Source organism: Orcinus orca, chromosome 14 (genome assembly GCF_937001465.1).
Source record: "Orcinus orca chromosome 14, mOrcOrc1.1, whole genome shotgun sequence".
Taxonomy (NCBI): domain Eukaryota; kingdom Metazoa; phylum Chordata; class Mammalia; order Artiodactyla; family Delphinidae; genus Orcinus; species Orcinus orca.
This window is the reverse complement of record NC_064572.1, coordinates 59,720,489-59,747,410: the sequence shown is the minus strand read 5'-3', so window position 1 is coordinate 59,747,410 and position 26,922 is coordinate 59,720,489. Positions and strand designations below refer to the sequence as shown.

General features: G+C 43.9%; 1 protein-coding gene across 1 annotated transcript in view; it reads left to right on the top strand.

Annotated features, from left to right (window-relative positions):
* PIK3AP1 (phosphoinositide-3-kinase adaptor protein 1) overlaps positions 1–26,922 on the top strand; it is a 112,922-nt gene that overhangs the window by 62,036 nt on the left and 23,964 nt on the right. Inside the window, exons 8-12 of the mRNA XM_004268393.4 lie at positions 268–457; positions 14,824–14,919; positions 20,051–20,248; positions 24,004–24,069; positions 25,912–26,117. Of these exons, the coding sequence (XP_004268441.1) occupies positions 268–457; positions 14,824–14,919; positions 20,051–20,248; positions 24,004–24,069; positions 25,912–26,117 (756 nt within the window). The remainder of the gene's footprint in view (positions 1–267; positions 458–14,823; positions 14,920–20,050; positions 20,249–24,003; positions 24,070–25,911; positions 26,118–26,922) is intronic.

Genomic DNA, 26,922 nt, shown 5'->3' with positions numbered 1-26,922 from the left:
GGGTGTCTCCTCTGAGTGCATAACTCTGTTCTTAGTGTTGGAGGAAGATACAAAGATTAAAACAAAGAACATAAAACAAAGAAAAAGACTTGGAGCCTGGCCTCAAGGGGCTTTCAGTGTGGTGGGAAATACAGACATGCGCACATAGTTGCAACCCTAATGTGTGTGAGGCTTTACTTTGCTGTCACAAGCCCACTCGAGGGCCTGACTCTACCCAGAGAGCCCGGCTGTGTCAGTGCGCCTGTGGGATCCCACCTTCTCTTTCAGGAAACTGTGGACATGCTGAAGAGTCACATTAAAGAGGAACTGATGCAAGGGGAGGAGGCTGACTCTGTGTATGAGTCCATGGCCCACCTTTCCACAGACCTGCTCATGAAGTGCTCCCTCAACCCCGGCTGTGACGAGGAGCTGTATGAGTCCATGGCGACCTTTGTCCCAGCTGCCACCGAGGACCTCTGTAAGTAGCACAGCGCAGTTCCGCTTCCATCTTTCTGCTGAGAAACGCGTTTCTTCCTTCTGCTGTGTGTGGGGAAATTCCCTTGCTTACCCCCTGCCCCACTCCGGAGTGATGAAGATCCCATTTTACACAAAGTTAGACAGGTCATCATGTGCTGTGACAAGCAGAATCGTTCTCCAAACTTCCTCTGCTATGACTCTGCTGTGTGACTGGAAAGTTTACAGAGTCGATGAAGGCGTTGCCTTGTGATCCAGAAGCGAAACCAGTGGCTTTTGACTTTGTCAGTTCCAACGGGCCCTTTTTATAGCAAACATTTTGTAATGCCCCCGCTACTACCCTGACATGAGATACATATAATATAACCTACCTACATATGAAATTTTTAGAAATCAAATATAAGTCCCAATTGAAATATAGAAGAGAACTCATAGGAGAGGAAATGCTCAGATGTGCCTCCATGCAAGGACATAGTGCATTAGTCAGTTGCAGTCACCTACACTCAGAATCACTGCCAATGTCACAGCCTCAAGTGCTGACCGACATGTTTATTGTATCAGTGACTTGGATACCACCAGCATCGCTGGCATCAATGCCTGGATTTTCCTAAATGGTGAATGATTCCTCACATTCTCTTCTCCATTTTCATAGTAATTGAATTCCTGGAAAATTTGGTGTATATCAAAACCATGCAAAAATACAAGTTGTATTTTATAAATGAAGCAGTTTAGCTTCTAGGCTCAGAAAATTATAAGCAGGGTTTTTTTGATAACCTGATTTTACTGGATTAATATATAATAAACTTATTTCCAAAATATCGTATCTCCAAGATATGATTTTTTTTTGTAAATTGCTTAACAAATTTTGCCCATTTTTGTTTATCTTAATTCTTTTTAATAGCAAAAATAATACATTCTTCCAAAAATTGGAAACAAAAAAGAAATGTATAACTGAGTTATTAGAAGTTCATGACTCCACTCAACCAACTGATTATAGCACTTGTAATAGTTCGGTGGGGATTTTTGCCCATATTTTTCCTTATACCTGCTGATATTAAATTTAAAAAATATACATATAAACAGATATGTACAAATATACACATATGTATAAATATGTATCATAAGCAGTTATTTTTTTAACCCATATGTGTATCTAGTGAAATATTTAAAAGTCATGAGGGACACAAAACAAGGCTATCCCTCACACTGAAGGCTGTCTAGCATCTTTCTCCCTTCTGCTAAATGCCAGTAGTGTCCCTGCATCATGGTGACAACCCAAAATACCCTCATAGATTTTCCAAACACCCTCTAGAGGGCAGTGCCACTCCCCTTGAGAACCACTGGTCTAAATAAACATTGGCTTTCGATGCACATATCAGGGTTGAAGCAGGAGGACCACACAACCGGCCCTCTAAGGGCCTTCTTTATATGTTACCACCATTTGCTACGAGATGCTAAGAGCTCTGAAACACTGCCTACAACTTCTCCCTCCTTCCCTCTCGTCTAATAAATAGATTCAAGAAAGACAAGACAAATACCTATCAATGCATCCATCAGCTTTATTGATAGAGGAATTTCTGGAATGGGCTAGATTGAGTATTGCCAATTTTCAGCCTGAGGAGAAGCGGGGACCTGGGCCCACAAGGAGTTGGGCCTGATTTTCCCATCCATGAACGGAAAAGCAGGCATTAAGAGGGTGCTTTGGAGCAGGAAATGTGGGTGGGTCAAGGGGCCAGAGGTGAACCCTGACACCAGCAGAGCCTTTGACACTGCAACCCTAACACCTGGAAGATGTGGTCCAGTGGTTGTTAGGTGCTTGCTAGTCAGACTGGCTGTGCCTCTGGGGGAGGAGAAGAAAGAGGGAAAGAAAGGTAGAAGCTCTCTCTCAGTATCTAACTGCAAGAACTTGAAGTACTTGTGGAAGCTCTTCCCGAATGAGCCGTAACCCAGCAGGAAGATGAGGAGAGAAGGCGTCATCCTCACCATCCACATCCTCTACCTCACTGAATCCTCAAAGCAACCATACAGGGGTGCTTTTATTAACCTGCGCTTTACAAATGAGGAAACTGAGGCACAGAGGGGTTAAGCAACTCCGCCAAAGTCTCACAGCTAATAAGTGATAGAGTCCAGGTTTGAACCCAGGTCTCTCTGTCTTTAGGACCATATTCCTTATTCTGTGCCAGAAGTTTCCATCTAACACCACAAATTTTAGTCGTGGTTTCTTTTAGAAAAACCATCTAGCAGCTCCAGCCACGCCTCCTCTTTTCGCGGCCCAGATGTTAGCTCACAAAACAGCCTCTGGCGCCCCCTACCCTCGCACATCCATCCATCTCTCCGTGTACCCAACAAGCATTCTGGAGCATCTGTGTTTCTGCCACTTGCCGCTCCCACTCCTGGTTTTTGGTGAGACAACGGGGTGGAGGGAAGACACAGTCCTTTTCAGTCTGGAACAGAGACTCATTCACAAAAGAACATTTGGAGAAAAACTAGTACCCCTCTGGGAAGCCAGAGACCATGCATCATCATTTCTGCCCTGTGTCCCTACGGTGGGGCAGTTGAACAATTGAAGGATCCCGCACTTTACTGGCAGTTGGTTTAGTGTTGACAGAGAGCCTTAACACCTCTTATCCCTCTAGATGCTCCAACACAGGAAACCCCCCCACCACAGCAGTGCAAAGCTGTACGGAATGCTAACAGAGCCATCCCATGACTCCTGTGTGCTGGGCCTCTCACAGCGTGAGCACTGAGCCTCTTCAGCACTTACCAAGGCGGTGGAGTGCTGTGGAGCTTCCCTGGTTTGCGGCCAGTTGGCATCTTGTAAAGTTCCAGGGGGTGGGGGTGGGGGTGGGGAATTCTGGTTGCCGTGGAGCTAGAAGGAGGCCACCAACAGGCAGGCTGTAGAATTCTGCTGTTTGGGGAATGGGCAGAGGAAACGCTCTGCAGTTTTCACTTGCCAGATCATATAAACTCTGAATTTTCTGAATCTAGATATGATTTGTGTTTCTGTCTCTGTGGTTTAATCTTGAGAATGACCACTTACCTACTGGCCCAGAAGCAGCAGCAACTTGTACCTGCGGAGGAACCATTCATCTTACTACCAGTGACTCTCTAGGGGAGAAGGCAGTTTAGGTCATAAATAAGTAGGACAGACTGATAAATCTAAGATGCATATTTGTAACACCAGCCAGCACAGTAATCTTCTGGCCCTTTCAAGTCAACACACTGCTTTCATCTCTGTGATCTCATCTGAGCGTCCTGGGGCTTGGTGGATAAAGTTATCTTCATTTTATAGAGGAGACCGCTAAGGCTTCAAGATTTAGTAACTTACTTAAGTCTAATCGAGGGAGAACTAGGTCAGGAATCTGGGTCTGCATATTCCCAGGGGTCAAGTCTGTCAGCTGCCCACTGAGCTCGAGGACCCTCCTGGCATGCCCTTCTTCTAGGGTCAGAACTTGCCAGCCCGGGGACGGATACTTACAGGGGAGCTATTTCCTAAATCTAAATAGCGGAGGTTATCATTTGTTTTGTTACCATTCAACCCTAGAGGCTGAAAATAGGAAGGAAACTAGGCCGTGTTTATTCACTAGCTGACTCACTCGCTCACTCATTCATTCATTCACTCACAGGACAAACATTATGGAGTGCAGGCTCTATGCCATCTCCTTACGACAGCTTTGGAGGTCATCTGATCGTGTTGGGACAAATCTACCTCTTTCTGACTTGAGTTTTGGAAAGGGGATAGTAATGAGGTCCCCAGAGGGAATCCAAACAAGCACTAAGTAGGAAGATTGTCAGGGAAACTCCCAGTGTTGAATGAATTGGCTGGGCAGCAATGTTGGGTTCTGATCCTGAGATTTTATGATCCTTCCCCTGAACTTGCGTGCATGGGTGCGTGTGCACACGTGTGCGCGCACACACACACACACAGGCACACACACACTCCTCATACTGTCTTTAGTTTAGATATGCTGCCACCAGGTGGTAACTACGTCTTTGTTATCAGACTTTCAACTTTGCTTTCAATTCTCTTGAGAATTTTGTGTTCAAACGCCCACAGATTTAAACCATCATTTTCCGCACCGTACTATGTAAGAAATAAATGTCCTTAGGGTAAGCTTCTGCAAACACTAACTAAAAATCACAGCACACCTCTCTTTGGGTGTCTTCACTATCTCCTGATTTTCTTCTCATTTACTTCGTTTGCTTCTAACCCTGCCTTCAGAGAACGATGTGGTGGTCCTGGTGGTCCTTTGACTTAGGTAATACGTTTTGTGTGGAAAGCCTCACCGAGTGACTGGGCACTTTGGTAAGGCTCTGGGTACTAAGGCCTCAGGAGCCATTTCTGGGAGGCCCTCGTCCAGCTGTTACAAAGGCAATCCGCTTGCGGATTTAGTGCTGCTTGACTATCTCAGAGGTCTGTCTTTCTGCATCAGGAGAGAGGAGTAAAAGGAGAAAGATGCAATGTCTCGCTACTAGAGACTAAACTCACACGTGTCACACTAATCCATCCCAGAGGGCTGTTCTGCTTCCTGTGACCCTTGCGTTGAACATTTCTTTTGCGCCCCTGCTCCCTCCACCTGGGTCTGTGGCTCAAGTTTGTGCGCAGTGGAGAGCCAGCTTAGCCCCAGCTAACTTTCTGACTTCCCTTAGCAACCTCCTTGGTAACTGCCGCCTTTGTAACAGATCATCTCCAGCAGTGTTTTCTTTACTGGAGCTCTCTGGTTACAGTCTCTGTGAGCAGGGTCCCCTCTGAGCTGGGGGCATAACTGGGCCCAGTGAACAGCCTCATAGCCCAGCCATGTAAGGTCTGAGCCCACCTGAAGGACCATTTGTAAGTAAAATTAAGTTACTGGAACATGTTGCCTTCCCCATCTGCACATTTGTTTTTTAACATCTTTATTGGAGTATAATTGCTTTACAATGGTGTGCTAGCCTCTGCCCTACAACAAAAGGAATCAGCCATATATACACATATGTTCCCATATCTCCTCCATCTGCACACTTTTCTCTCAAGAGTCTTCCTTCCTGCAGCCGCGGAGTCTCTGCCGTCCTCCTGCTATTCATCTAGGGAAGACCCTGGCTAGTAGAGCCAAGAAGTGCCGTAGAGGCAGTGGGGCTGGGTGCAAGGCATGAGGTCTTACCAGCAAGGAACTCCTTCTGAGGCAGGGCTGGCTGTTCCTGTCTTGTCTGGGGCTGAAACTGACCTGGTGAAGCAGAGGGATCCTCCGGGCACTTCCTGGCTGCTGTAGCTTTTCCCTCCTCTAGATGTACAAGAACTGTGTTGTGGAGATAGGCACTTAGTGAAAGCATGCTGGATTGAATGTTTTTAAATTAATAAGATAAAATCCTCACCATCAGCAGCGACCTTGCTCCCCTCTGCACCTGCACAGCTGTGGGTCACACCCTCCCCGGGCACGGCATGCAGATCATTTTGCACTCTGGTTATGTACACGCTCCTCTGCTTACCTGTTCCTACTTCAGTTAGGAAGCGTGTATCATCCACAGGCTGTACACAACAGGTGCTCAATTATTTCTTGAATTTGAGAGTTACCAGAAAATAAGAAATCATCCTAGATGTTGTGGTGTGGAATTGTTTGTTGATGTTCCAGTGCAAGGACGTCACTTCCCTGATAGGTGGTAGTGAGATACCTGTTAGATGTCCCCAAAGGTGGGACGTCTTTGGCTGTTCCCAGCTGCCTTTTCTTTCTTGTCTCCATACATTTGCTTGTGCTGTTCCTGCTGCCTGAATTGCCCTTCTCTTTTCTCAGCTTGGGAAATGCCCAGATTCCTTAACAAAGCCCAAAGATCTCCGTATCCATGTATTCATTTGCTTATTACCCGTTAGTTTGTCCATTCTCACGTTCATTCATTCAACAACATTTATCAACCCCCTTGAGTGTTTAAGTCACTGTGCCGGGTGATGAGGAGTCAGTAAATAAGCTGGTATGATCTCTGCCTTCCAGAGCTTCCCTTCTAGCGGGAGAGTTGGATATTAAACAAAGGTACTGCATAACTGAATATATAACTACAAACTGTGACAGTACGATTGAGGAAAAAGACACGGTGCCCTCAAGAGGGCAGCTAGTAGAGAATGGATTGGGGGAGGGGTACCTGTGACTTAGCAAGTCATAGTACCCACTACACCAGATCAGGAGCTCATCCCGTGGACTCATTCCTGCAAGACAGAGGGCCTGTATGCTTACCAGGAGCACTGCACTAAGGTACTTGTTGTCTGCTAAGAAATCCACGAAACTTAGCATGCTGCTTCTCCTAACCCTTTCATGCTTAGCTTCTTTTTCAATGTCAGTCACTCCTTAGCACCTCTAATTTCAGACTGCCATTTCTCCTCTCTCTGTCTCTGTTTCTCTGTCTCTGTTTCTGTCTCTGCCTCTCCCCTCGCCCAACTCCCTCTTTCTTTGTGTCTCATTGTCTCTCTCCCTCTCCTTCCCCCGCCACCTCTGCATGTGTGTGACTATCTCTTTCTCTCTGTCCCTGTCTCTGCCTCTCTGTCTCTCTGTCTCTCTGCTTCCCTTCACTTCTCCATGAGGGTATGGGAAGGTTGGACTTTCTTATTGACATGGTCCATCACAGCAGTCCGTTCCACCTGTGTGCAGATGGAACCAATCGGGTTTCAGGTTTTCTTCACATGTTTTACCATGCTGATCCTTGTTCTAAGCCTCTTTTCTGGCCACAAAAGCACTTGCTGAAAAAAAATTCTTTTGGCCTGCTTTCAGGGTTTGAGAGCCTTTCCAGAAGAATAGTTTCTCAGTATCCGACATTTTACTGTATTACATACTCAGATTAGGTTTTCTGTTAAATTAACAACACATAATCTGGATGGAGTTTCCACTGCAGCCGAGTGATCTAGATTTATGTCCCATGAGGAGTATCATATGAGCTTCTTTGAAAATTAGTTATTGCTCTTGATTCATTCCTTAATTACTTGCCTGCCTGCCTTCTCTTCATCTGTTCAAGCTTCTTTCTTCCCAGGAATGGTTTCTTTGGGATTGACTCCTTTGAAAAAGTATAGTGTAACGCTGCAGCTGCTTTTCCCAGAAGGAGACTGTGGCCCCAGAGTTTCCTTGTTATTGTTTTGGGGTTTTTTCCCAATGAAATGAAAGAACTTTGCACTTTTTCCTTAGACCAGCAGGTTTCAGCACATTTCAGTTTATCTAAGTGGTGAAGGTTAAATGCTTAGAATCTGAAGTACAAACCCTGAGCATCCAGGGACGCAGGGATCTGTTGCTGTGCTTTCCTTTTCAAAATGTACTTTGTCTGGAAACGGACTCCTTTCACCTCCAGAATTTTCTATTTCAGTCGCTCCTGTTTTACTGTGTGCCTGGGTTGTATGTACGCATGGGTTGTCAAATTTACAGTTTGAGGGTTTTATCTCTCATTAAGTCCAAACCACCAGGTACTTTTTCTTTTCTTTATTATTACGAAAGTAGTATCTGCTACTACGAGGACTTACTGCCTAATATAGCTATGGCAAATAGTGTTTTAAAAGTAATTTCATGTGTCAGTGTCAGTTAGCTGGTGTTGAGTGCCTGGGGAGCTGTGTTGAGAAGGATTCTGAGGCCACAAAGAGTGCTATGATTGAAGAGGGATGTTTGCCTTGAGTACACAATAGGGACATGGAGGCCAATGTGTGTATCCACTGTTCCTGGTCTAATTCAAAGATACTTACGTTGAACTCAGTATAAAAATAATCATTTTATTTAAAATATAAATGGAAAGAAAAGTATTTTTCTTCATTTAAGGCAGTGCCCCTACAGAGACTCAACAGAGGCCTGTGCCCACATCAGGCCAGGGCTACTGAGTCCATATGTGGACATGACAGGAAGGACTTGCTTGAGTGCACCCTGGTCCCTGTGCCCACTCCCCTCGCCAGTCCCACATGGGAAGGAAATTCATGACAGGTTGACTGTGCTCACATTTGGTCTTACCCGTGGTAGGCAGAATAATGCCCCTGAACCTATGAATATGCTAGATTACGTGGCAAAGGGGAATGAAAGTTGCAGATGGAATTAAGGATGCTAATGAGCTGGCCTTAAAATAACGGGAATATCCTGGATTATCAGGGTGGGCACAGTATAATCACAAGGGACCTTAAAAGTAGAAGAAAGATGGGAATTTCCTGGTGATCCACTGGTTAGGACTCAGCACTTTCACTGCGTTGGCCTGGGTTCAATCTCTGGCCCTGGTCGTGGCCAAAAAAAAACGTAAAAGAAGGAATCAGGTTAGACCAGAGATGGCACCATGAGAAGGACTCAGTTCAGCTGAGCTTTCTGTCCAACATTACTGGCTTTGAAGATGGAAGAAGAGGGCCTCGTGCCGAGGAGTGCAGGGCCTCTAGAAGCTGGAAAGGGCAAGAAGACTGAACCTCCCCTAGATCTCCCAGAAAGGAACGCAGTCCAGCCGAAACCTTGATTTAGCCCGGTGAGACCCATTTCAGACCTCTGAACTACAGAACTGGATGTTGTTTTAAGTCACTAAGTCTGTGGTAATTTGCTACAGCAACAATAGAAAGCTAATAAACTGTCTAGGTTGCCTCAATATAATGATAACCATTAATAGTTAGTGCCTAGTACTGTTGCTAAACATTTTATAAGCATCGTCTCAATTGGTTCATACAGTCTTCCTATGAGGTAGGTACTGTTATCCATACCCACTTTACAGATGGAGATATGAAAGCTTAGTGATATCAAGTAACTTGTCCAAGGACACAGAGCTGCTAAGAATCAGAGCCAGGGCTTGAACCCAGGTCTCCAGGATATCAAAGTGCACGCTGGTAATCACCACCTCTGACTGTGATCTTGACCTGCTTTAATAATAAAGATAATGGTAACAATAGTAATAGCAGCTAACATTCATTTAGCACTTCCTATGTGCTAGGCACTGTGCTTCTCATTTAATACTCATGACAAACCTATGATATATGTACTATTATTATCACCATTTTACAGACCGGAAAACAGATCCTGAGAGGATGTAAACTTGGCCCAAGATAATTGTGGGCAAAGAGTTAATGTAACAGCTCTCATTTCCCTTTCTGCAGGAGAATTTGACCTTTGTTGACTTCCACTCTGTTACCCTGGTGACCTGATAAAAGCCATATGTCAATTATGTCTCTAGGCAACATTGCCTATGATAAAAATGGCCCCTAATTGGTGGTAAATTGCATCTGGAACTGAGAGGAGTTGTATGTAAACTATAAATACCTGAAAGGGACACCATACTTTGGGCTTCCCTGAGGGCAATGTCTCTGGATGCCTCTTATGGGGACCCTGGAAGCTAATGCCTCAGGAGTTGCTAATAAACTCCAGAGTTGAGAAATGCTGCTCCTTTGAGACACCATGGCAGCTTCTCCACCTGCCTGATATGGATCTTGTCTCCTTGCCTGTGAGTTGCTGGATTGGTGTAAAGACTGCCTTCGATGAGGAAGGCCGCTTGGTACTGTCCTGCTGGTCTGTATCCTCCATCCTTCTGAGTAGACTGGCACCAGCATGGCCCACGGTCATCTTGTGAGTCCAAGTGATCAGCTGCATCCAAAAAGTTGGATCTAAAAGTCAGTTGGACGGGTGGGTGTTGCAGTCCTATAGTCAGAAGTGGAAGAGTCAAAATTGGAAACTATGCATTCTGACCACAGTGCCCAAACCTCTCACCCTCCTTTTAGGGTGCCTAGAAATAGAAATAATTCTACTAAGGTCTCAGGACTGATCTTTAGCAGATCCTAGTTTGTCTCCTTCCAAAGTCATGCTCTTAACCACCAGTGAAAGCGTGACCGTAGAGTAAAAAGAGTTGTTTGTCACAGGTGGCTCATTTAGCCCTGCCTTGTTCATCGTACCCAGAGGTGCGTGGCTCACAGGAGTCCCTGGAAGGTGACTTGATAGTGTAGATGGACAGGAAAGGGTCAGCGTAGGTCATTCCCAGTGCTTATGCTTCTTTAGTTTTGCTGTTGCATTTCTTCCTCTCCTTTTCTCATCTCTTTCCCTCCTACCTGTTCTTCTTAAAAAAAAAAACTTTTTATTTTGAAGTACTTTTAGATTTAGAGAAAAGTTGCAAAAATGCTACCCTTCCTGTATACCTTTCACCCAGATTTCCCTAATATTAACATCTTACATAACCAGAGTACAGTTACTAAAGCTGAGAAATTAACATTGGTGCAGTTCCACTAACGAACCTCCAGACTTTGTTCAAAATTTCACTGTTCCCCCTAATGTTCTTTTTCTGTTTGTAAGTAGGACTAGATGCTGAACCTAGATAGGATCCTGCAGTGCATGCTGTTATTCTCCTTAGTCTCCTCCAATGTGTAACAGTTCCTCAGTCTTTCCTCATCTTGACACTCTGGAAGAACACCAATCAGTTATTTTGTAGCATGCCCTTTAGTTTGGGTTTGTCAGATGCTTTCTGTGATTGGACTGAGGTTATAAATTCGGGGCAAGAATGCCATAGCAATGATGTTGCATCCTCAGTGCATTGTAGCAAAGGATCGTGATATCGACATGTCATTACTGGTGCTCATTCTTTTTTCTCTCTTTTCTTTTTAAAATTCTTTCTTTAACCCACATAAAATTCAGCACGTTATGATGGGGTCATAGTACCAGGGACAGAAGCCTGCCTCCTTGTTATAGAAGCGTGCCAGGTCCAGCCAGGTCTGCTCTTGCTGTTTCCATTTTTCTTCTACATTTTGTTTTTCCAACACTCTTTGTAGCTCCTTCAATTTTGCAGCTACATCTCAGATGTGGAAATCAGTTGTCTCAAACTGAACTTTGTTAGTGAAGTAGCTAGGCCGTGCGTGTCTCTTTTACCACTGTCAGTGGGGGTGGCCGATTGTGTGTGTGAGGTTTGCGCTCTGGTGTTGCCAGCCTGGGAGATCTGGTTATTGGTGATTGAAACTGTCCTGACGCTGCTCTGCCCTCACTAGGTTCTTAGAGATGCTGGAGCCTGAGGGCGCTGTGGTTTCCTGGAGGATGCAGCACTGGGCATGACAGAGCCCAACGATAGGTCCACAAAGCTTTTCCCTCCCCTCATCTCTAGGGGTGTCTGATGCAAGCAAGTCTTTCCTTCAGGGTCTTTCCCTCTGTGTTTTATTGTTGTGTGAATGAAGAGTTTCAAAAGTTGGCTGGGTCAGGGTCAGGCAGCTAAGGGGTGAGGTATTGTAGGGGTAGGAGTCAGGAGGGTAGAGGAGGGTCCTGCTCCCAGTAAGGCACACCTGTAGGATATGTCTTTCTTCCCAATTTTCTAACTCCATGAGAAACATGTCCCATAAAACCACAATTAAGCAATTTAAATAGAAATCTCAAATAAGTGGCATTTTTCTGGTCTTGAATTTTTAAGGAATGAATTGTGAGTTCTTAGAAAATTTTTTAAAATATTTATTTATTTATTTATTTTGGCTGTGCTGGGTCTTAGTTGCGGCATGTGGGATCTTTAGTTGCAGCATGTGGACTTCTTAGTTGCGGCAGGCATGTGGGATCTAGTTCCCAGACCAGGGATCGAACCCGGGCCCTCTGCATTGGGAGCTCAGAGTCTTACCCACTGGACCACCAGGGAAGTCCCAGAAATTTATTTTTAAAATTAAAACACTTCTAGGTGTGTTTCAGGATCAGTACAGTCACCCTAATCTCTCTACGGTTTACTTTAAAGAATTCAATGTTGACAAGAGAAGTTCACTGAATTAACAGTTTACTCATTTGGAATTACAGGGCTCTGGACCAGAGGGTATCAAGGTACATTATATTCAATGTAATGTCTCCACTACACACATTTCAAGAAACATTAAACTGAAAAGGTAGAAAAAGGGAATTGCTTTATCTTCCCTTTTTTTGGATAATATTTAAGGTAACGAAAACATGATCAGAGCTCTGCATTTCTTTCCTTTATTTTTTCAATAGGATAGAAAAACTAGAATATAAAAAGATGAACAGTGAAAAAACCTTTCTCCAGTCCTTGTCTGTCATCTTTCTAGTTCCCAGGAAACCATTGGTCTTAATTTCTTATATCTCCTTCCAGAGTTTCTTTTTTGCATATACAGGAAAATACAAAAATAGAATCTTATTTTCCCCTTTTGGGGGCAAAAGGTAGCATATTAATTTTCAAAAATGTTGTATTTCTTAAAGATTCTGATTCATCAAGAATGTGTTTTTTTTTCTTTTGTCTCAGATCTTTAAAAAAAATTACATATTATAGCCCCCTATGAACCCCCTCTGGAACCTGATTGTCCTCCCTCCCTCCCAGAGGTAACCCCTACCATGAACTCAACATTTATCCTTTCCAGCATTTCAGCATGTTTTCATATGTTTACTAGATATTTATGAATTCATAAACTACATGTAGTATCATTTTATAGACCTTAAAACTTTATATAAAGTACTTTATATACTGAAAACTACTTTATATAAAATGCTTTATATACTGCAAACACCAGTCTGCAACTTTTTCACTCAACATTGTGTTTTGTTTCGTTTTATGGTCACAAAATTTATATTTAGATTATTAAAAGATTGTCAAAGTTTGAAACAAGGTCGGGTAAGACCTATGCTATGTAATAATGTAATATCTGGTCACTGGAAAGTTTAAAAATTAGTATGGACTTCCCTGGTGGCACAGTGGTTAAGAATCTGCCTGCCAATGCAGGGGATACAGGTTCGATCCCTGGTCCAGGAAGATCCCACATGCTGCGGAACAGCTAAGCCCGTGCACCACAACTACTGACCCTGCACTCTAGAGCCCGCGAGCCAAAACTGCTGAAGCCCGCGTGCCACAGCTACTGAAACCCACGCGCCTAGAGCCCATGCTCCGCAACAAGAGAAGCCACCGCGATGCGAAGCCTGCGCACCGCAACGAAGAGTAGCCCGCACTTGCCGCAACTTAGAGGAAGCTCGCACGCAGCAAGGAAGACCCAACGCAGCCAAAAACAAATACACAAATAAATAAATAAATTTTTAAAAAATCGGTATGTTTTATAATTAGAAAATCAGTAATCTGGTAATTGACAGGTGAGCCATAATTTTTTTTAATAACCTGAAATTATTTTTGCTTTGGGAATCTAATTGTACATACTTGATCATAATTACCTAGGCCTTTTAAAAAAGTGCTGATAGGGTTTTTCTCATATATGAATGCAACAGACGCCACTATGGATAATTTGGAAGACAAAGAAAAGTGTAAAATAGAAAATAAAATGTCCATGGTCTGAAATGTCCATGACCTATCCATACTACTTCAGAAATAGCCACTATATACATTTGGATGTATTGCCTTTCAGGCTTTTTTTCTATGTACATACAGATAGTTTGTTTCAAAACTAGGATTATGTCATGTGAAGTTCATTATCCTTAACATAACTTTACGACCATGACCTCTTTTCAATTAATATTTTTGGAAAATGTAATATAAATATAAATATTTCATACAAATTCACCAGACTGTATTTAACTGGTCCCCAAAGATCAAAGTAGTAGGAACAGTATATCTGTGTATACTGATTAAATTCAAATGATTTTTTTTCTCAAAGTATACTATTCAACTTCAAACTACATATTTTGCCTAAGCAAACAAGTCCCCAGTAACTGTGTGATATGCCTTACTGAACGCAACCTCTTGATATTATCAAAGTTCTGCTTTTAACACAAGTCTGAAATTTTGCTCCCAAAATGCATACTTCAGAGTCACAAAGTAACGTAAAGTAATGTTGGTTACTAAGGTTTTAGTAGAATCTGCCGTGGCAATTGAATAGTTTTCACACACAGTTTTGGTCCCCGTGGGTTTATGCTTAATAGTGAAAAACCAAAGGTCTATGTGCTTCTTCCGTATAAATGACCAATTACATGAATGACCTAAAAATAGAGTTCTGGTTGTTATGTTTTTGAGATGGTACTATGTTGATAGAGTGGCTCCCATACATTCTTTTTAACTGTTGAAAATGGTTCATTGTTTAAATGAATTACAATTTATCGATTCTTTGTTGTTTCTGCCTCCAATTATTTGTTGTTGTCGTTTTGTGGGGGGTTTTGCTGTTATAAAGACTACAGTTATATATTTAAAAATTAAGCTAATTCTTTCAAACACAAATGAGCATATCTATACCTTTTGAGTCCTGTGGTCTAGGAAAGGGCCTGAAGGTTGTAAATGTTGCTCTCCTTTATACCCCATATTTACTGAATGTCCTTATTGAGTAGGTAGATAATTGGATGTATGGATGCATGCATGGACCTGCATGGGTGGTTAGATGGATGGATGGGTAGATGGATGGTTTAATGAATTCTTGAATCTCTTGATTTGTCAAACCTTGTATATCCACTTATAAAATGTCCTTGTCTGTGTGGAAGAACAACATATAAACTCTTAGTCTCCTTTTCCTTCTAGATGTTGAAATGCTTCAGGCCAGTACATCTAATCCAATGCCCGGAGATGGTTTCTCTCGGACCACTAAGGATTCTATGATCCGCAAGTTTTTAGAAGGTAAGTTGCAGCAGTGAACAGGGAAGCAAAAAGAGGGAAAGAGAAATAAAGGTAAGACATTGCCTGACTCCCTATGAGGGTTGCTCCACTGAAGGAATGGGCTGCCATGTACATGCCACATGGTGTGCTTGAAGGCACTCTATTCCCACGAGCTCCCCCATAAACCTATTACAAGTAAGCCAGAAGTTCCCACCACTGGACCCACTGCTTTGGGTAAACAAGTTGCCTTTAGCAAAATTTCTTTTTAAATACACTTGTTTATTTTTATTTGACCAAAATTTAATGAGTACCTACTATGAGCAAAGCACTATTTTAGTTGTTGGGCTAGGGGACACAAAGGAAAATAAGATATAATCAATACCCTCAAGAGACTTTACTTTCTGGTGAAGGAGGAGAACATAGGGGAACATACACAGGTATTATTAAGTCAAGGTTGTATTGGAGAGTGATTATATATATGTTGTCCAGTTTTCCCACTATTTATGAAGAGATTGTCTTTGCCCCCCCCATGTATTCTTGGCTCCTTTGTCATAAATTAATTGATCATATAAGCATGAGTTTATTTCTGGGCTTTCTATTTGTTTTCATTGATCTACAGTAGTCCATTTTTATGCCAATACTATACTGTTTTGATTACTATAGCTTTATAGTATAGTTTGAAATCAGAGAGTATGATACTTTCAGCTTTGTTCTTCTTTCTCAAGATTGCTTTGGCTATTTGGGGTCTTTTGTGTTTCCATACACATTTTAGAATTATTTGTCCTAGTTCTGTGAAAAATGCCATTGGTATTTTGATAGAGATTGCATTGAATCCATAGTTTTCTTTGGGTAGTATGGTCATTTTAACAATATTAATTCTTCCAATCCACGAATGTGGTATATCTTTCCATTTATTTGTGTTGTCTTCAGTTTCTTTCATAAATGTCTTATAATGTTCAGAGTACAGGTCTTTTACCTCTTTGGTTAGATTTATTCCTAGGTATTTTATTCTTTTTGATGCAATTGTAATTGGGTTTTTTTCTTAATTTCTTTTTCTTATAGTTTATTATTAGTGACCACAACAGATTTCTGTATATTAATTTTGTATTCTGCAACTTAACTGAATTCATTTACTAGTTCTAACAGTTTTTTGTGGGTTTTTTTGGCTGTGTTCGGTCTTTGTTGCTGTGCGTGGGCTTTCTCTAGTAGTGGCGAGTGGGGGCTACTCTTCATTGCAGTGCATGGGCTTCTTATTGTGGTGGCTTCTCTCGTTGTGGAACACGGGCTCTAGGCACGTGGGCTTCAGTAGTTGCGGCATGCGGGCTCAGTAGTTGTGGCTCACGGGCTCTAGAGCACAGGCTCAGTAGTTGTGGTGCACAGGCTTAGTTGCTCCGTGGCATGTGAGATCTTCCCAGACAAGGGATCGAACCCGTGTCCCTTGCATTGGCAGGAGGATTCTCAACCACTGCACCACCAGGGAAGCGCCACTAGTTCTAGTAGTTTTTTGATGGCATCTTTACTATTTCCTATATACAGTATCATGTTATCTGCAAACAGTGACCGTTTTTCTCTTTCCTTTCTGATTTGGATTCCTTTTCTTTCTTTCTTTTTTTTTTAATTAATTAATTTTTTATTTTATTTATTTTTAGCTGTGTTGGGTTTTTGTTGCCACATGCGGGCTTTCTCTAGTTGTGGCGAGTGGGGGCTACTCTTCATTGCAGTGAACAGGCTTCTCATTGTGGTGGCTTGTCTTGCTGTGGAACACAGGCTCTAGGCACATGGGCTTCAGTAGTTGTGGCACGTGGGCTCAGTAGTTGTGGCTCATGGGCTCTAGAGTGCAGGCTTAGTAGTCATAGCGCATGGGCTTAGTTGCTCTGTGGCACATGGGATCTTCCCAGACCAGGAATCGAACTGTGTCCCCTGCATTGGCAGGCAGACTCTTAACCACTGCGCCACCAGGGAAGACCCTGTTATTTCTTTTTCTTCTATGATTACTATGGCTAGGACTTCCAATACTATGTTTTTCCTGATCTTAACAGAAATGTTTTCAGCTTTTCACCATTGTGTATGATGTTAGCTGTGGGATTGTTATATATGGCCTTCATTATGTTGAGGTGTGTTCCCTCTATACCCACTATGTTGAGAGTTTTTATCATAAATGGATGTTGAATTTTGTCAAAAGCTTTCTCTGTATCCATTGAAATGATCATATGATATTTATTCTTTAATTTGTTAATATGATGTATCATATTCGTTGATTTGCAGATATTGAGTCATTTTTGCATCCCTGGGATTAAATCCCACTTCATAATGGTGCATGATCCTTTTAATGCATTGTTGAATTCCCTTTGCTAATATTTTGTTGAGGACAATTTTGCATCTATGTTCATCAAAGATATTGGCCTGTAATTTTATTTTTTTTGATGTCTTTGTCTGCTTTGGGTATCAGGGTGATGCTGGCATCATAGATGAATTCAGCCACTCTATGTCTTTTTTCTCTTTTTTTTTTTTTTTCTTTTTTTTTGAGGTATGTAGGCCTCTCACTGTTGTGGCCTCTCCCGTTGTGGAGCACAGGCTCCGGACGCACAGGCTCAACGGCCATGGCTCACAGGCCCAGCCGCTCCGTGGCACGTGGGATCTTCCTGGACCGGGGCACAAACCCGCATCCCCTGCATTGGCAGGTGGACTCTCAACCACTGCGCCACCAGGGAAGCCCCACTCTATGTCTTTTGATTGGAACAATTAGTCCATTTACAGTTAAAGCAATTTTTTGGTAGGTATGTGCTTATTGCCATTTTGTTAATGTTTTCTGGTTGGTTTTTAATATCTCTTTTTGGTTCCTTTCTTCTTTTCCTATTTCCTTGTGATTTGATGACTATCTTTAGTGTTATGTTTGGATTCCTTTCTCTTTTTTTGTATGTATCTATAATAGATTTTTGGTTTGTGATTACCATGAGGTTTTTTTTTTTTAATTAATTAATTTCTTTACTTTTGGCTGCATTGGGTCTTCGTTGCTGCATACGGGCTTTCTCTAGTTGCGGCGAGTGGGGTCTACTCTTCATTGCAGTGCATGGGCTTCTCATTGCGGTGGCTTCTCTTGTTGCGGCGCACGGGCTCTAGGCACGAGGGCTTCAGTAGTTGTGGCATGTGGGCTCAGTAGTTGTGGCTCGTGGGCTTAGTTGCTCTGTGGTATGTGGGATCTTCCCAGAACAGGGCTCGAACCCATGTCCCCTGCATTGGCAGCCGGATTCTTTTTTTTTTTAATTTGTTTTATTTATTTATCTTTGGCTGTGTTGGGTCTTCACTGCTGTGCACGGGCTTTCTCTACTTGCGGCGAGCAGGAGCTACTCTTCATTGCGGTGCACGGGCTTCTCATTGCGGTGGCCTCTCGTTGCAAAGCATGGGCTCTAGGTGTGCAGGCTTCAGTAGTTGTGGCTCACAGGCTCAGTAGTTGTGGCACATGGGCTTAGTTGCTCCGCGGCATGTGGGGTCCTCCCGGACCAGGGCTCGAACCCTTGTCCCCTGCATTAGCAGGCAGATTCTCAACCACTGTGCCACCAGGGAAGCCCCATCTTTCTGTTCTGTGTATCCCTCAGCTACTTATTGTGGATATAGGTGATTTTAATACTTTTGTCTTTTAACCTTCCTACTAGCTTTATAAGTGGTTGATCTGTATATTTACTGTATATTTGCCTTTATCAATGAGATTTTTCTTTTTTTCATTTTCATATTTCTAGTTGTGGTATTTTCTTTTCTGCTTAGAGACATCCCTTTAACACTTTCTGTAAAGCCAGCTTAATGGTGCTGAATTTTTTTAGCTTTTCCTTGTCTGTAAAACTCTTTATCTCTCCTTCAAATATGAATGATATCCTTTCTGGGTAGAGTATTCTTGGTTATAAGCTTATGTTTATCACGTTAAATATGATATCACTCCCTTCTGGCCTGCAAAGTTTCTGCTAAAGAGCACCTGGTATTCTTATGGGAGTTCCCTTACACGTAACTAGTTGCCTTTCCCTTGCTGCTTTTAATATTCTCCCTTTAGCTTTTTTTTTTTTTTTTGCGGTATGCGGGCCTCTCACTGTTGTGGCCTCTCCCGTTGCGGAGCACAGGCTCCGGACACGCAGGCTCAGTGGCCATGGCTCACGGGCCCAGCCGCTCCGCGGCACATGGGATCTTTCCGGACCAGGGCACGAGCCCGTGTCCCCTGCATCGGCAGGCGGACTCTCAACCACTGCGCCACCAGGGAAGCCCCTCCCTTTATCTTTAATTTTTGCCATTTTAATTACAATGTGTCTTGGTGTGGACCTTTTTGGGTTGATCTTGTTTGGGACTCTCTGTGTATCCTGGACCTGAATGTCTGTTTCCTTTCCCAGGTTAGGGAAGTTTTCATCTATTATTTCCTCAGATATGTTCTCTGCCCCTTTTGCTCTCTTTTCTCCTTCAGAGATCCAAAAAACATTTCTTCTTTTCTGTTCAGCTTGAGTGATTTCCACTATTCTGTCTTCCAGTTCAATGATCTGTTCCTCTGTATTATCTCATCTACTATTAATTCCTTCTGGTGTATTTAAAAATTTCAGTTATTGTATCCTTCAGATCTGCTTGGTTCCTTAAATTTTCGAGCTCTTTCTTAAGCTTCTCACTGTGTTCATCCATTCCTCTCCCAAGTTCATTGAACAACTTTATGATCATTATCTTGAACTCTTTATCAAGTAGATTGCTTATCTTCACTTGGCTTAGTTCTTCTGGGGTTTTTCTTGTTCCTTCATTTAGAATATATTTCTCTGTCCCTCATTTTGCCTAATTCTCTCTTTTAATTTTTGTGTATTAGGTAGCTTGGCGATGTTTCCCAATCTTAGAGTGGTGGCCTTATGTAGCAGATGTCTGTGGGGCCCAGTAGCACACTCCCCTCTGGTCACCAGAGCTATGTGTTCTAGTGGTGCCCCATGGGCCTTTCTGTTGTGGCAGGGCCAACTACTGTGAGTGTGCAGGTAGGTGGGGCTGGCCCCCGGCCTGGTTGGCTGCCAGGCCCTACCTAATGTGGAGGTGGCCAGCTTGCTGATGTGCAGAGCTGGGTCCCAGGGCAGCTGGCTGTATGACCTGGGGGTCCCAGGGTTTGACAATAGCTTTCAGTCACCTTTCTCTCTGTTTCTAGGCAACAGCGTGGGAATGTCCAGTTTGGAGAGGGAAGTACACCATCTCGGGCAGGAAGAAGATGTTTATCATACAGTGGATGATGATGAGGCCTCTTCCGTGGACTTGGCCAACAGGCCCCCTGTCCCAGTGCCCAGGCCAGAGGCCAGTGCTTCTGGCACTCACCAGCTGTCTGACAATGAACCCTACATTTCTAAAGGCAAGTGTGGCAGGGAATGATGCACAGTGGGGTCTTCAGAGCCTCTCAGCAGGAATTCCCTGGATCCTCTACCTCCTGAATCATTGCTCAAGACCATTCCCTTCTGAATGGTCTCCAACCAGCCCCAGGAGACAGAGTCAGAGCTTGGGGCAGATTCTGGAACTAGACTAGGGGCAGTGGTCAGATTCAGTTCTGGCCTTCCTGGAGGAATTTATGCATAGTGTGAAGACAGAGATAAACAAGATGTCCCTCTACTCCAAATGGCAAGATCCCTGGTAAATTTTATCTCCTGAAACTCTCATTATTATTATTTTTTAATAGTTAACATTTATTGAAATCTACCAAGAGTGCTCTATTTGGAATATGTCATAATAATCTGTTAGGTAAGGGCCGTCATCATCCCCATTTTACAGATGAGGAAAATGTAAGCCCTCATTTTTGAGGCTTACAGAGGTCACTTGATTACCAAGTAGCGGAGCCAGGATTTGAACTCAAGGAATCTGACTCCACAACCTTGGCTTTCAGCCACAATGCTATGCTGTCTACCTTCGTACATTGATAAAAGTTGGTGATAATTGGGGTTTGACCCATAATGATCCCTGGGACATTAGTTAGATGCTGATAGCATCGTCAGTTTCACTATCTTTCAGGACTTGATTTTATTAATATGATTACAAGTACTGTAAGAGTATAGGAATTGCCAGATCTGTGCACTTGACCTCCATTCCATTTTTTTAAAATAAATTTATTTACTTATTTATTTATTTATATTTGGCTGCGTTGGGTCTTTGTTGCTGTGCACGGGCTTTCTCTAGTTGTGGCGAGTGGGGGCTACTCATTGCGGTACGCGGGCTTCTCATCGTGGTGGCTTCTTTCATTGCGGAGCACAGGCTCTAGGCATGCGAGCTTCAGTAGATGTGGCACGCAGGCTCAGTAGTTGTGGTGCATGGGCTTAGTTGCTCTGCGGCATGTGGGATCTTCCCGGACCAGGGCTCGAACCTGTGTCCCCTGCATTGGCAGGAGGATTCTTAACCACTGCGCCACCAGGGGAGTCCCTCCATTTCCATTTTTAATAGTATAAGCAGGTTATGGAAGGTATGGCAAAGATTAGAAACTGGGGAAGATAGCCCTCAACCAGAGCCCCAGGTAGTTGGGCTGGGCTTGTCAAATAAAGTACAGCACGCCTCGTTAAGTATGAATTTAAGACAAACAGCAAATAATTTTTTAGTGTAAGTGTGTCCCAAATATTGCACTCTTTTTTTCAGTTTTGGTTTTGGTTTGTTAAATCTGGCAACCTTAAATTGGGTAGAAATACAGTGGGGGGATATTATATATTGCCTAGTGCCATCCATGCTCATGGTTCGCCATCCCTTCGATGGCATCTCCTTTGGCGTGTGTAGCAGACACTGTCAGTGTCCTGCTCACATCCCCCCAGCTCTTTATGTTTTTGTGCCCACTGGATCGACCCTGCCTGTTAGAACCTGTGTCTTTTAGCCTGATGGGTTTCTCTGGCAGGACAGGCTGGAAGAGTTGGGGGATTATCACCCCTGGATGCAGCCCGCAACCACTGACTGAGTAGAGTTGTTGGATGAGTACCCTAGCTTACTTGCCCCTTTACTGGGAGAACTCTGGGGTGCATGCTCTACATTGCTTTCCAGAGCTCCCCAGCTTGCCCATCATGGTGACTTACTGGGTAACCCACCATTTATTGCTTTATCCACTTCCCTGTCTTACCTCCATCACCTCTCACATAGTCTACATGTACTTGGATCACTGTCCCCAGGTCTGCTTCTTTTTTTTTGAGAGACATTTTTTCCAGAGTTCTTTTTTTTTTTTTAATTAATTAATTTACTTATTTATTTTTGGCTGCGTTGGGTCTTCGTTGCAGTGCGCGGGCTTCTCATTGCGGAGCATGGGCTCTAGGCGCGCGGGGCTTCAGTAATTGTGGCACACGGGCTCAGTAGTTGTGGCTCGCGGGTTCTAGTGCACAGGCTCAGTAGCTGTGGCTCACAGGCTTAGTTGCTCAGCGGCATGTGGGATCTTCCTGGACCAGGGATCAAACCCATGTCCCCTGCACTGGCAAGCGGATTCTTAACCACTGCACCACCAGGGAAGTCCCCCAGGTCTGCTTCTAAGGGAACCCAAATGAAGAAGTTTGCAAATATATATTGATAATGCCTAAATGGCAGGGGTTGGGGAGAGGGTGTTGATGGTCTGGCTCATTGTGGGAAGTTCAGTTGGGAGGGGCATAGGTGGTTCCTAAAGAGCCTTGATGGACTTGCTAGGAAACTGTGAGGAGGAAAGGAAAGGAGAGGGGCAGGAGATGACAAAAAGGGCAATGGTTTGGAGTCCAGGACACCTGGGTTCAAGTCTCAGCTCTTATATTTTTCAGCTGTACAGTATGGAACATTGGGTAAGTCATTTCACCCTCTTTGGCCTTAGCATCCTCATCTATAAAATGGGTATCATAATAATATATGTATACAATGATGCATAATAATACACTGCCCGAGCCTTATTGTGAGGGTCAGACGAAATAATACATGAGGAGCTATTTTATAAACTGGAAAGCACTGAGTAGACATCCCTTGTGTTAACTAGCAAGCCAAGGTATTGCTGTCTTATTGGCATCAATCTCAAGGTTTAGATGTGAATAATAAAAGTTAACATGGAGTGCTTACATGTGCCAGGCACTATTCTCAGCATTTTCCATGTATTAACTCGTGTAATGCCCACAAAGAGGAGGGTACAATTATTATCCTCATTCTACATATCAGAAAACTGAGGCAAGAAGAGGTGAAGCCTCTTGTCTTAGGTTGTATGGCTCATAAATGGCAGAGCCAGGATTTGAACCCAGAGAGTCGTGTGCGGAGCCCAGGGAGACTTAATCACTATGCAGTCCTACCACTGAGTGAACGCTTGTCATTTCCCAGTTTTCCCTACAAGTCTTTTTTTTTTTTTAAATAAATTTATTTATTTATATATTTTTTATTTTTGCCTGCCTTGGGTCCTCGCTGCTGCACACGAGCCCCCTCTAGCTGCGGCGAGCAGGAGCCCCTCCTCGTCGCGGTGTGCGGGCCTTTCATTGGGGTGGCCTCTCCTGCCGCGGAGCACGAGCCCTAGACACGCACGGGCCCAGCTGCTCCGCGGCATGTGGGCTCCCCCCGGACCAGGGCTCGAACCCATGTCCCCTGCATCGGCAGGCGGACTCCCAACCACTGAGCCACCAGGGAAGTCCCCCCTACAAGTCTTTATGTGTCTCTTGTGCATGACTGACTTCATCTAAGTCCCCTTGGAGCCTTGCACATATTTCACCTGTTCCACTGCTCTGAGTTCTGTCTTAGGGCACTTGTTGACATGTGAAGTGGCACTTCCTTTTATTCTCAAACTTCAGGGTGTTCCACGGCTTGCTTCAGTATTCAAGGATCCGGAAAAGGGTAATCTTGTTCACCTTACCCTTTTCTTTAATGATCTCGTAAATGCTGATCATGTCCTCTGACTGGCTCTGTCTTTCTGGTTTGAGACCTTGTTGGTTTGGTCTGTCTTCATTTCATAATCCCTATAGCTTCTGCTCATTGGTTGCCTCCTAAAGTTTTGGTTTATAGAACTGCATACAGTGGTCCAAGTTGTGATCCATTATTATTATTTTTTTGTACAAGATTTTGGTAATTTTTTTGGTAAATGTATAAAATATTATAAAGCCTTTTAGAAAGAGATCTTATTTGGCTTTACTTAGAATACTCTTTATCTCATAGTTTTTGCAGAAAAAAGTCAAGAGCGGCCTGAGAATTTCTACGTTACTTCAGAGAGCATCAGGAAAGGTAAGCAGATGTCCTCAGCTTCCTTTTGTATGACCTGAACTTCTGGGTGGTGGAAGTGTTCATGTTTCAGTGATTTCCAGGTATAACAGCTCCTTATCCTTGAAAAACAGAGAGGTCCAAGAGATACCTGAAGTGGAGCTGTACTGACGGTAAAGGGAGAGGAGAAGAGATTGGGGTGCCTTAGAACACTGTACAAATTGATCATACCAACGACATCAATACCCTAGAAAGTGTCTAACAGCACACTAAAGTACAATTTAAACATTGAGACTGATACCAACAGGATGAAAGTGGGCAGCCCAGCACCCAATCTTTACCTGGTGATGCAGCCCTACCATGCTATTTACCTACCCTATCTGTATTAGCTAAACTATACTTTAATTCAACTTTTATTTGAGACATTTTGCTTGCCACTGGGTGACATTTTTCTTTTTTTTCCAAAGACCTTTTAAGGAAGCTTGAAGAGATAAGTATTTTGTTCTTGATGAATTTCCTTGTGCTAAACAGAGGCATTCAGTATTATCCCATTGATGATTCTTCTGAAAAGGAATTATGACACCATCTAAGCGTTTGAAAACTTCCCTAAGGGCTTTGGTGGTAGGAGATTGGAACTGATTGGCTTTTGCATTTTTTTTTTTGTCCCCACACTCCATCTCCCAACACAATTAAAGACAGCCTGGAAGAGGGCAAACCTGGGAGTAAGTTATGTGAGTGTGTGTAGACAGATGAGTAAATGGTTGGTAAGAATGATACATTAGCTTCTTTGAAGCTTTTTCAATACCCACTGGTGAAGTCATCTCTCTTTTTCCTTCATACCGTCTCCCTGAATCACAATGCTCACATGGGGTCCTGCTGGAGAAATTTAGAATCAAAGATAGCCCTACAGGAAATGAGCAGTGAAATGTCAAGTCGTTTTCATATGCTCCAGTGGCCCCATCACCTCTTCAAGTAGCTCTTTCTTCCCACAGAACTTAGTGGAGTCACAGAGCCTAGAGAGAGAGGAGTTGGCTTCATACTTCCCTAGAGTATCCAAAGCAGAGAACTATAAGTTTTGAATACGGAGGAGAGGTTGGCACAGGAACAACCCAAGGAGAGTCAGCTGGGACCCAGAACCTAATTTTTACCTGGTGATATTGGACTGGGTCATGATTCTGTTAGCACTCCAGTCTCCTCGGGCAGTTCATACCCGTCGGTCCACAATCACTGTGCCCCATGCTGCTTGGAGGCAGGCGGGATGGGGAGGGCTGGAAGTGGTGCTGGGAGAAGCAGCCTGGTTAGACTTGCCTGTATATCCTCTTCTGGAGTGGATTTTAGTCTAAATCAGTGGTTCTCAATTGGGGGTGATTTCTCCTCCACTCCCCACCCCCCAACCGGCCAGAGGACATTTGGCAATGTCTGGGACATTTTTTATTGTCACAACTGAGGAAGGGGATGCTCTTGCCATCAAGTGGGCAGAAGCCAGGGATGAGGCTAAACATCCTACAGTGTACAAGACAGCTACACAACACCAACAAAGAATTATCTAGTTTAAAATGTCTATAGTGCCAAGGTTGAGAAAGGCTGGTCTAAAGGCTTCTCAGTAATTCATGGTGACTCACTCCGTGGATGCCTCACTTCCTAAAATGGTGTGGCCTTGTCTACTTTAGTGTAACAGGATTTGAAATTATTAGCTGCTTCCCTCTCTCTGATTCCATGTCATATCTCCCCTTTCTTGGTTCCACATATAACTGTTCTTTTGAGACACATCCTCTTGAGCCCACGGCCAGCCTCATTAACCCCACTCATCCGGTCAGCTCTCCCCAGCAGCGCCGCTGTCAAGCTGAGTTTCTCCATCCTTTCCAGAGCCACCTGTCAGACCCTGGAGGGACAGGCCTCAGTCAAGCATGTATGACCCATTTGCTGGGATGAAAACTCCAGGCCAGCGGCAGCTTATTACCCTCCAGGAGCAGGTGAAGCTGGGCATCGTCAATGTGGATGAGGCCGTGCTCCACTTCAAAGAGTGGCAGCTCAACCAGAAGAAGCGGTCTGAGTCCTTTCGTTTCCAGCAGGTAACTGGCTCCAGATGGACTTTGTTTTATGTCTGTTTCTCTGCTAGACAGTGGAGGAGGGCTGGGTCCGTGGCTGTCTTGTGTATTGCTGTAACTGGACACCTGTGACTGGGCCTGAGAACATTTGCTTGGTCAGAGACTGACCAAGCTCAGTCTCTCAGCTGCAGTCACAACCCAACCAGCCTTTCAGTCCTGCCTCTGTGGCTCCCTCACGGGAACCTTCTGCTCCAACCAGATGGTCTGGATGTTGGTCCCTGGGGCATTTCCCTAGAATGCTCAGACACTTAACTTCAAGCTGACTGTTATTTATTGATTAAAATAGCAACAAATCTTGACCCTCACATGTCTGTTCAACATTTATTGAATGACTGCGATAGACCAGACTGCAGGATTACAGAAAGGTCCGAGACCTGGTCTCTTGCCCTTCGAGAGCTCACAGTACCTCTGAAGAGACCACACGTGCGCACGCGTGTGCACACTCACACACACACACACAGGGTAAGGCAGTGTAGCCCAGTAGCAGATGGCATGGGCAGCAATAAGGACTGGAGCATTATGGGAGGGGGCGCTTAGAAGGTGGGCCTTGACCCAGGCTTGGAGAAAAGTCATGGAATCCATGACCCTCAGGGTCAGTGGAATGTGTGAGGACACAGTCTCAGAGGTAGGAATGTAGGTGGAGAGCTTGTAAGCAAGTAGAAGACAGGCTTTTCTAAGGGGCATGCAAAGTGGCTGGTAGGTTATAAGGCTGGGAAAGAGCTGAGAACCAGAGAGGAGGGGAAATACTTTGCTGTGGACAAGATGTCTT